This window comes from Poecilia latipinna, unplaced genomic scaffold (assembly GCF_001443285.1).
Source record: "Poecilia latipinna isolate Pla-1442-1.1 unplaced genomic scaffold, P_latipinna-1.0 Scaffold1532, whole genome shotgun sequence".
Classification (NCBI taxonomy): Eukaryota; Metazoa; Chordata; class Actinopteri; order Cyprinodontiformes; family Poeciliidae; genus Poecilia; species Poecilia latipinna.
Window position 1 is genome coordinate 44174 of NW_015114148.1, and position 11376 is coordinate 55549.

The window sequence follows — 11376 nt, forward strand, 5'->3', positions numbered from 1 at the left end:
CAAAATGCTTTGGAGAGGTTAAAAAAAAACAAAAAAAACAAAACTACAAATGGTCAAACGTACGTTTCACTGGTGTATCAGCTATAGATATAAAAAGTTACCACAAATGATAGAAAGTCTTCCTCCTTGTTGTTTTTACTCACTTCAGTTTGTGTACGCTGTCCACCTGCTGAAAAGCTATATTCAGATAATGCATGTTCTATTAGATGTTCTACACTTAAAAGCAGGAATATTTTATGCTTCAGTGGCTAAAACACGCTAATTGATTCGTGACATTGAACACTTTTCAGTCTGCTTTACCACTAATAGACCTTTTTCACAGCAGACACTCCAATGTGAGCAGATGTTTCAACACATTCCATTTAGAGTTACTTTGCACACTGGTTCATTTTAAAGGTTTCCTGAAAGCCCTAGTTAAATTTAGATATATAAAGTATATACTACCAGTTTATTTTTCAGTCTTATAAACTACCTTTACACTATATTGTGTGCTGGAATAAAGTACTTTTCAAAATATGACTACTACAGGTTTTTTTTTTTGTTTTATCTGCAAAATAAGCCATCACAGCTGCCTTTGCTTAAATTTCCTGATTATTTTCTTTCTTTGAAAAATGCCTTTGACATGACATTTTCTATGTGTTGGGACTATAGCAAGAAACTGAACTGTAACAAAGGCTTAAATCTAACTGAGAATCTATAACAGTATTTGAAAATGGAGTTTCATAATGTACCATCTATGCCAGTGGTTCCCAAACTTTTTTAACTGCTGATAAAAGTGACAGAGGACACAAATATGGGAAGTGTGGAAGCCTCTACTGTATCAAATTGACATAGGACTAACAGAGAGTTGGCCATTCTAAGGTAAAAACCCAGCGCAGACAGTGTTCATGTTTTGTTTTTTTTTTCATCCAGACGGCTTCCCGCGCCCCCCTGCAATGACACGGCGCCCCCCCCCTAGGGGGCGCGCCCCACAGTTTGGGAACCTTTGAATGCAGTCTTATTGTTTGGCAAAGAATAATGAGTAAAACTTTTAATTTTTACATGTGCAATGCTGCTGCTGCAGATGTGGAGCAGCAGCAAAAGATCGTTCTGTAGAGCATTAGCTGAGTGTCGCCAAATATAAATGCATTCCACACTTTTAAGACCTTTTAGTTGTACAAAATTAATTTAATCTATTGTCCTTCATATCTTTGCACTAGTTAGTGCTGAACCTACACACAGAATCCCAATAAAATATCTGAAGTTTATGGATGTTATGCGATAAAATCTAACTGAGCAGGTGTGAAAACCTTTTTCAAAGAACTGTGAGAGTAGGTAAGTATTTAGTTACCCAGAGTAATTGGTATGGTGCATGCATCTAAAGTTTTATTAAAATTTTCACATACGTAAATCAATTTCATTATCCATGTTGGGAGTGTAATTGAATGGTGGTGCATTTGGCTTTCCACATAAGCTTTGGTCCAAATTCATATTTCCCGGCTAAGGCTAATATGACGCGTTTAAGATTTGACCTCCAAAGGCCAAGGGCAAAAACTTTCCTTTAGCACTGAGGTTCTACCTGCTCACCAGCCTCCAAACATTCCCCATAAGTCCTGTTCTAATCATAACTTCCTGTAGCAAACCTCCACAACAAATCTCTGTCAGAAACCACTGATTTGATTGATTTCAGCCTCATTTGAGCAGAAATGAGAGCGATCCAGCTGCTAGGCTGCGGCTTGATGTGTTTCTCAGGTGACACAAGCGGTACGGTTTCTTTCCATCAAAGTGGTGGAGCAGCTGTCTGCCTCAGAGTGCAGTGACTGACTGAGACCACTCTGCCTCCAGCGCACCTTGAATATTTAGCAGCATACCTGCTGAAAGAGGCTAGTTTGTCAACAAAATCAGCATTTACAATGGCAATACTTTCTTTCTTTTATTTTTATTAAAACACCAAATGTGTAGCATTTTCTGGAACATTCACTATGAATGTTCGCGCGTCTATCAACCGACAGACCTGTGCTTCACTTTGTCGTCTTAAAAATAAACAAACTAGTCAGAGCTCCAGGTATGTTTATGATGAGGGAATAATGTTATAACATGAAAAAAGTTGATTTTACATAATACTGTCCCTTTAAAACACTTCCATCACTGGCTACAAAAGCAACATTATCAACGCATATAATTATAATCAGTGTTATTTCTTGTTTTCCTCGTGTAAACAGTGTTCTGCAATATTTTACCTGAAGCCTTTCTGTCAAATATTCATACAATGTTCTGTCCAAAAAGTCCAAAAAGTGACTTGTTCAGCTTATAGACCAACTTTTCATTTCCACCTCATAGCTTCTATTTATTGTTTAGAAGCCTCAAAATCTATTGGGTCGTTGCAGGCAGGCAGTTTTGATGTTGATCTGATGTAAAATCAAGTTGTGTTGTGCCACACACTGCTTCAGTTCTATGTTACTTATCAGGTTAGCAGTTGGAGAGAAAAAAATTCTCAGTCTACTCCAAAGCTCTGGCTGTAACCAATGTAGCTAGTCTTACATTATTCAGTTCCAGTAGTAATATTTTACATTGCATACACCCACTTGCCCCTCACTACTTTTTTATTTTCCTCAGGCAGACTGTTTAGGAAAAAAGTGTAATTCTCCTTTAAAGACTGCAGTTCTTCACCCAAGCTGTTTTCACTCTTCAGCGTTTAGATAGTGTCTTCAGCTTCACTGAATGCTGAAGGCACACTGCACATGGTGCCTTCAGCACCATGTGCAGTGTGCACATGGTGCTAACACTTTGTGTTAACCGACAAAGTATCGGTTAACACTTTGTGATCAATATCTTTTTGTTCCACCACACACATTTCCTCAGTATCCTGGAAACTTTGAAGTTTTGTTTTCAATTCAGTAAACTTTATTTCAGATTAGCTTTGTGCTACATGAACTGAAAAAGCTTTAAATGTTTCTGGTACGCCTTTTAAAACCAGTGGCACAAACAATCCATCACTGAGTGTCTTCCTGGCATTTTTCAGGGCTGTAATAATCATCTTTGCCCATTTTGAAATACTCTGTCACACTCTTGCTGCTTGCTTTCTAAAGAGAAGTCATTTCAGTGCAAAGGCTGACGATTTATGGTTTACCTTTCACCTCAGTCTGGACTCTGACTATTTCTCAAGCATCTTACATGATCTGTCTTTCTGATATACTGATTGCTGATCCTACATCCTTGTTGCTCCTAATGAAAACCTCAACATCTTGAGCTCTGCATCCTCCAGTTTTTTCTCATTGGCCCTGTCTACAAACCATACAAATACTTAAGTATTGACCATAGGTACGACTAAGGAATGAACTGGGGTTAGAAAGCAAAGACTGGCCAAAAATAAAATCACAAAACAAATTTTCAAGTATGAAAGAAAGCATACTCTGATTTTAACCCTTGTGCGTGCGAGGACTGAGGCAAATATGATACAAGTTTTACATGTGTGGGGTCGGTTGGACCCCATTTGTAAACACAAGGGTTAAGTCAAAAGTTTATGTCTACCCTGAGCTGCCTGCAGGTAAAGTATCAAACAGAAACGTATTACTATGACATAGAAGTACATTTTAAATTTACATTTTATTCTTAATCTGAATCTAAAAACTACATATGTAAAGGAAAAAAGGATTGAGATGTACTAAGTAACCATGTATGTAACTATGTAACCCAGCATTCTTCCTTCGTGGATGGTTTGACACTGAAAGCGTGCCGCCCTCTGCTGGACAATTTGGTACATTGCATGAGTTTATGTGCGTATATCTGTAAACAACAAACTAGATAATAAAATGTGCGCTATATCTAGGTGATTTCGGAGACTGACAGACTTAACTATTTGCAATATCTAGAACAGAACTACGTCTGGAATACATGGCAGCTAAACAGTGGAACCCTGGGCGCACTCCTTTACAGTCACCCGGCGGAAAACTCAGAAATAAGTGATGGAGATGTGGTGTGGGAGGTGATTTCCTTCTGAATGGACAGTTCTGCTGATAGAATGAAGTAAGTCATGACCTGTGAAAGGAATCAGTGTATCGCGCCGTTAATGACTAAAGAAGTAAATTAGAAATAATAAAAAATCAACTATTTTGGGTTTACTTGCACTCTGATACACTGATTTTAATTTGTTGTATTGCTCCTAATTCTGACTTTATCTATTTAAAAACAAACAAACAAAACAATAAAGCCACACATTTTTTTAAATCTTAGAAGGCACACACAACTTGGTCGCCCCTCTCGCTGGTGGGTCTGAACTTTTCTCGCCAGGTGAGAAATGGTGCGGACCTACTGTTACAGTAAGTGATAAACAAACCACGTGACCCAAACCCTGCCCTCGAAAAAAAGACATATTTAACAAAGTCACGCTGGGACTTGTATTTTCCAACCTCCAGATGTTACTGACATTTGGCGCCATTATTAACTACATTTCCCTTGTCTCCATTCGCGACTGGGGGTGGGGCACTCGGGGACATGCTGCTCTCCTTGGAGTCCATACTGTCCAGTTGTCAATGTGGTCCTGAAACATTTGTGAGTGTTGAATGGCCCTGAGGACTCCGCCGTGTTGCTGAACTCTGACTCCAGCAGCGCGTAAGTTCAGCGCTGTATTCTGATAGCTTCAAAGTGTCTGGCTCAGCCAATCGCAGCTGATTTTACTGATAACTAGCTTTAGCAGTGCCGCTAGCTGAAAGCTAACTAGCTAACGTCAGTAGCAAAGTTGGCAGCTGTTCAGATTGTTGTGTTTTCTGACCCCCGTGTTACAATTTCAGCCAGGGTATCGAGTTTTCTTTACAGCGATAAAACCCTCTGTGGTCCATAATCTGCTGGTAAGCTCCTTTCAACAGGGGGAACTAGAACGGTGGCTCTTGTCCTCCAGCACCACCTGCCCAATGTCAGCTAGCTTAGCATGACTCTGTAAACAACAGCTTTACTGAAGCTTTAATCATCTGGTTATTGCTTAAATTAACCCCAGTAGATATGATAGCGTCACAAAATGGCTTTATTTTAAAGGAAAATAAATTTGTAATGACTGCAGACAATAGTGTTATTTTTAGCTGCTAAAAGTTTTGTCACTAATAGTAAACCTGTCTTAAAGTCTTGGATTCCCACCCCTATCCCCTTCTTTTTAAGTTTAAATGGCAAGTTTAAGTTTTAAAACAAATTACCTAGTCTTTTCCAGGATCTAAAATCATCTAAGTTTACCTTCACGTGTCTAAAAACATGTAATTCATGGCAAACCTGGGTGTGGAAATGACTTCATCATTACTCTTTGTCGAACATTTCTGTGGGTGAAACTTTTCCTCATTGCTGTATGAGCCAATCCGGATCAAGCTTCAGCTGTCAGACAGGAAACCTCATGGTCCGCCCAATGCTTGTAAGGGCTCCAGGTTTCTGTAGCTGCAAAATTAGTCATAGGGACAGCTAATTTTCTGACTAAATTTAGTGCTGTACATTATGGCCAGTCATATCTACTTTAGTTTCTAATATTACTGTCATGAATGTTAACTGTGGTCTGTAGATATTTAGCTACAGATATAATTTCAATTCAATTAAAAGGGAAGTTAAATGTTCCCATAGCTTATTTCATCAAAGTATGTTAAAAAGAGTCATTGTGCATATTGATGCTGTGGCCAGGAAGGATCCGCAGTAGCAGTCAGTTTTGCAACAAATCTTAAGAGGCCTGTGACTAAAGATTGTTGCTGTATTATGACCTCATGACTATAATAACATGCTAACAGCTCAATAGAGACAATATTACTTAGTAACATGTCCTGGATGACACCAGGGTTGTTGGCAAGCACCGCTAATCCACCTCCTTTGCTTTTGATCAAGCTGTATCCTTAGAAAGCCGGGCAGAGAGACGTTGGAGTAGGGGATATGATCCTTGTCTGTTATGATGGATGGAAGAGACGGTTCCAAAGTCCTCTCTCCATCCATGAAGCCTCCTTTTCCACTCTGGGATTTGGGGTCAGAGTTCAGGTATTATTATTCAAACTTTTGAGATGCTAATCAGCTGCTTTTAATTGTAGAAAACAAAAATAGATTTTTGTTTTCTACAGTTAGTTGTTAGATGGTTATGCATCTAACAACTACCTGAAAATAATAATAATAAAAAAAATTGAAAGCAAAAATTCTTTCAGCTGCAAAGCATCCAAGGTCATGACCTTGGGATGAAATGCTGGCACATTCCCATCATCTGTGATGGACTTGGTATAGTATAAAAAAAAGAAAAATCCCTTAGAATATTCCCAGATTGTTGGACAGCAACAATTGCTTTCTCTAAGGTTGTTGCTGATGAACTGTGTGAACACACAACAGTGAACATCTCTGCTTTTGGAGCTTCTGTCACACTTTAGCTGATTACCTAATGGAGCTCCTTGGCATTAAAGCACCTGCTACTTTATTTATTTTTTTTTTTTTACTCTCTTCTAAATTCGACCAGTCACCCAACAAGGAGCTGGTATGTCAGGATCAGGAGCCAGAGGCCTAAAGCTGGAATGTTAGTTACCAGAGTGGAAGACAAACAAAAGCTCTGACTATGTACTTTAGAGAGGCAGTTAACACAATATGAGCTGAAAATGTGGATAAAAGAGGAATAAGGGCAACTTGATAAGCCTGGTCAGACCACAAACACTGACTGACTCATCCAACTAACTGAAACACTTATCTGTAGTTCCTAAATAAGGTAGTGGCTTTAAGAATGATTAAATGGGTCGTGTGTTTCCTCATTTAGCAGAAATATACTGATGTTATGTTTCAACAAGAGAGTCAAAGGTCACTTAAGACCTATAAACTGTTGTAAAATCTGTTTGGAGTTTTTCTGCAGCTCCGCCTCAGAGATTAGCTCAGTGTGACCATGGAAACATGATAGCGCTCCAGAGTGCATAGTATTGTTAAGGCCAGGAATTTCTCTACATGCTGCTTTCTAGAAAGCAATGACTGCTAGCTGTTGTTAGCATTAACCAACAAGTCCTTAACATCACACTGAATGCTTTCTCTTCTTTTTTTTTTTTTTAGTTTTTTTAGACTAAGATGTTGTTGTTTTTTTTATCTTTTTGGTCTACTTCATGTTGTCAGGAAGGTTCTCTTTAAGTGATTTCTTGTTTTTACTGATCAGGCCTGGGTGTGGTTAGTGGAGGGAAGACATGAAAGTGTAGCTTTCATGTCATGTTTTACTTGTTTCCCCACAGACTGTGGTTGACCATCAGGACGGTAAAGGACTAGGAGTGGAGGCGGAGGATGATGATGCAGCACATCCTTACCCATGGGACCCTGTGGCGGGTGATGGCATGGCGCTCGCTGGCGGGGGGTGCAGCCGTCCTCGAGCATCCGGCGGCGACAGTGGCAGCATCCAGGTTCTGCGTGCTCCGTCTGTCGCTGCTGCAGCCCGCTGCCCAGAGATGGGTCTCAGCATCCGCCTCAAGCAGAGCAGCACATCAGCCAAAGCACCAATCCCCACAGGAACAAACAGCACAACCTGCGTCCGCGCCGCCTTCACAGGACGGCCCCAAAGGTCAGCCGGAGAAGGCGGATGTTGACCCGCTGCAAGACAAGTCTATCGGCCTGGTCCAGAGGTTTAAGAAGACGTTTAAACAGTATGGGAAAGTGATGATCCCGGTTCACTTGGCAACGTCCTCCGTCTGGTTTGGAACCTTCTATTACGCTGCTATGAAGTGAGTAACATTTAAGACTTTTAGCCTGGAAATCAGCCGCTGGTTGAAACTTAATGATGACTTTGAGAAGAGTGTTTTAAAGTTCTCTGACTGAACAGGAAGCATAATGTTTTTAACATCTTCTAAAATTTTTCTGTTGTTTGAACCCCACAGAGGTGTGAATGTAGTGCCGTTCCTAGAGATGATTGGCTTCCCAGAATCTATAGTTGGCCTTTTGAGAGATTCCTCTAGTGGCTATGCACTGACCGCCTACGCCATGTTCAAGGTAACGTCAATACTGCAGTTTGGGCAACAGACCGGTCTGAGAATGATCCAAGTATGGCTCTCAGATGGGATCAGGTTAAGGTGTTGTCCTTTGTTTCCTCTACAGATTGCAACCCCAGCTAGATACGCAGTGACACTAGGCGGAACCTCGCTGTCCATTCAGTACCTCCGCAAACATGGCTACCTCTCCACACCGCCGCCAGTCACAGACTACCTCCAGGACAAGATGGAGGCGACAAAGGAGAGATTCACAGAAAAGATGGAGGAAACAAAAGGACTCATCTCTGAGAAAATGGAAGAGACTAAAGACAAGCTGTCTGAGAAGCTGCAGGAAACCAAAGACAGAGTTTCAGAGGGGAAATCATTTTTTCGAAAGAAGAACGACTAGTGGCTCACACGTACACGAGGCGCCCGCTGCTGAGCGGTCCTGTTAGGATCTCGTTTTGTGGAGTTGACAGAGTGGGGGCGAGTAACACTTCATTTCTTTGACTGTCTGGAGGTGTGAGACGTTGCACTATCCCCGTCTTGACACCCGTTAGTTATCACTTTGGTGTCTATTTATGTGTCAAATCGGTCCCTAATTGTCTGAACCCTCCCACAATGCACTGCAACTGTAGAGCAGCAAGCGGCTTAGTCGCCTGCTGGCAGCGCTGCTTCCTGGCTCTGCCGTCTCAGGTGGGATTTCCACAGACGGGATCTGGGCTGAGCCGTCTCCTGGCTGCGAAGTGACTGCCAGTTTTACTTGAACACTCGGAGAGGCAGGTGAAGACGGCCAGAGACACGGAGCTGTGCTAATCCTTCTGACTGAACCGAAAATAAAACTTGAAGCTCTTCGTTAACCGTCTCATAGTTTGTTAAAAGACAGAGAAAGAGATTTCACCTTGTGTCTTTAATGTAATTAACCAGAAATAATGTTTTTTTAATGACTTTTTCTCTTGATAGTCAAATAATATATCACCTTTGTTGTGGTTTCTGAACTATGAGAGCCGAGTTAAAATGGGACTGGAGTGGAGGATGGCTTGGTACAGTTTATATGAGGTAAGCACACCTGTACAGTCCTGGTCAGAGCTCCAGGAGGAACACGGTTCTGATCAGATGGAGGAGAACGAGTCGGACCTGAATGTTTAGGCTTGTAGAGGTAGTTGAGACAGGAGACTATAATAATTGTTGGAAGTTTTCTGTCATCACAAAACTTTAAAATTTCAATCTAGTGACAATAAATCAGAAAAGAGCTTCAAAAAGCTTCCATCCATCCATCTGGGTCAGGAGGGCAGGTATGCCCTGGACAGGTTGCCAGGACAACACAGAGACAGACACAACAAAATAACCATTCAAACCCAGGACCTTGTGGCTGCAAGGCAGCAGTCCTACCAACATGGCTGCTGGGAACCCAGCTAATATGGGAAAAAACTTGTTCATTAAACTTTGGTAACATTGAGAGAGTGATCTATATTTTGTTTTTGTTGCTGAGAATGGGGACAAAAAATGTGAACTTTCCAATTAAACCAAAAACTACTTATATGAACTTCTTATAAAAACGCAAATCTTTAAATTTGAGACATAAAACAAGTTTCACAATCATTTGCAGATCCTGTTTCTCCAAAAATATGACTGCTCTATAAGTTTTATTGCATATTGAATTTATCATGATTAATTCATTTAGCCTTTATTATTAGAAACTGTTCATATTTCTCATGACGCCTGAGTACTTTGGCCTTCATGGTGTTTGGGCCGTGGAGCAGGAGTTTCTGACCGGGACTGTAAATGGACTGCTGTGTAGAACGTGGATATTACAGTTTCACAATGTGACAGAAATGACTTGTTTCATTTAGTAAACAAACTAATGTCCTCACCAGAAATTCACTCTGATGTTTGGTCAAAATCACTGAATAAAAGTGATATGAAAATCATCACATTTGTGTGTAATTTTTGGGAAACGGAGTCACAGCATGATGAGCCAAATGTTTTTGAAGAAATGGCAAAAGCATCAGACTTCCTATGGAAGCAGTAAGGAGAGAATATTTCTTCCTATTCCCTGTTTTGATGAAAGAAAATTGCTTGGTGTGTGACGGTGAAGGGCCATTCTAGGTTGGACTTTCCTTCAAGAGTATTGGAGGGAATCAAGTTTGTTTTTGCTGCTAAAAAGTTTAGACTAAACTCAATATAGATGAGAGATAAACCTTTGAGCTTTTATTTCCACTTGAATCACAGGTTTATTAGGAAGTGGAAGGTTCTGACCCGATCAAGTCAATCTCCAGAGCAGCAGTTTACCCACTGCAGAGGAAACCTGGAGGATCTGACCTCACAAAACAGCCAGCAGCTGACAGGCCGAGGAGAAAGTCTGAAAAAGCATTGCAGAAAAGACAGTCGGCTTGGCCAACCATCACGGCTCATCCAGTGATGAAGGATTTGCAAATAGACACTGTTATTCATTACATTCTATTTTAAGTCTGTGTTCTGAAATTTTTGTTCACCAAATACACAATATTCCATTAAAAAAATATTTTCCAAATTGTTTGAGATCCAAGTGGAAATACCTGAAAAAAAATCTGACATATTCGATTTCATCCCTTACTTCTACAGTTTGGAAATTAATCCAAAATGTTTGCAGTCATCATCATAAAGCATGAAGGAGTAGCAGATATTTTGTTCATGTTTTTTTTTTTTTTTTATTATCTTTGCAACTCATCCAACAAATATTTTTGTACTGTAGTCAAAGCAGCAGATTGTTTGATGCGTATCAGAAAGTTTGCGGTTAAAGTTCCTGAGAACAGTCCTTCAGAAATGCTAAGCAGATGCAAACATCCCATCATTCCACAGGTAATCTGCTCCAGACTGTCGCCGTGGCTCTGAATAAAAACGTGCATAGAGAAGCGACAATGACCTCTGCTGTCTGAAGTAATGAACAGCTGTTTATGCAGCCCACAGCCCCTCACACTAACACCTGCGTTCTCCCATAGGGAGCGTGGCACAGAGGACATAGCACCACTTTGACTTCTGAGATGTTTATCGGCTAAAGCCAATCTGTGTTCCTCAGGTGTGAATCTGTGGCTAAACATCACTCAAGTCGCAGGGTGTCAGAGTGAACCTGAGGTGACCAACAGGTCAGGAGGGAAATAAAGAAAACAACAACGACTCCACTGTGGGAAGTCATTTTTCCAGGTTTTTGTCCTCTGTGTTCAGAAAGTTTTCACTCTCCTGATGCATTATTAAACAGCTACATTAGAGGTCAGATTTGTTTCAACTAAAAAACCATTTGAAATAAGTAATTAAGGTAGGGAAAGTTCTAAAATATTCAAGATAGCAACATGACTCAAAGAATAACATGAAATAGTCCAGCAGCTTCCCTTCTTAAAAAAAAAAAAAAAAAAAAAAAATTAAAAAAATTTTTTTTTTGGGGGTGTGCGGGGGGGGGGGGGGGGGGGGGGGGGGGGGGGCG

At 40.6% G+C, this 11376-nt stretch overlaps 1 protein-coding gene across 1 annotated transcript; it reads left to right on the top strand.

The window, feature by feature from the left end:
* Nucleotides 1–4417: 4417 nt before the first annotated feature.
* On the top strand, nucleotides 4418–9847 carry LOC106963417 (uncharacterized protein C18orf19 homolog A). The gene is made up of 4 exons (XM_015058319.1): nucleotides 4418–4590; nucleotides 7191–7673; nucleotides 7827–7938; nucleotides 8044–9847. The coding sequence occupies exons 2-4, from the start codon at nucleotides 7240–7242 to the stop codon at nucleotides 8323–8325; spliced, it is 828 nt and encodes a 275-aa protein (XP_014913805.1). The 5' UTR covers nucleotides 4418–4590; nucleotides 7191–7239; the 3' UTR covers nucleotides 8326–9847.
* Nucleotides 9848–11376: the final 1529 nt, after the last annotated feature.

Excerpts from the sequence above, each read along its gene's own strand:
- LOC106963417 (XM_015058319.1), top strand. The coding sequence starts at position 7,240 with ATGATGATGCAGCACATCCTTACCCATGGGACCCTGTGGCGGGTGATG. Across the intron at positions 7,674-7,826 it reads TTCTATTACGCTGCTATGAA|AGGTGTGAATGTAGTGCCGT; the intron begins GTGAGTAACATT and ends TGAACCCCACAG. Across the intron at positions 7,939-8,043 it reads CCGCCTACGCCATGTTCAAG|ATTGCAACCCCAGCTAGATA; the intron begins GTAACGTCAATA and ends TTTCCTCTACAG.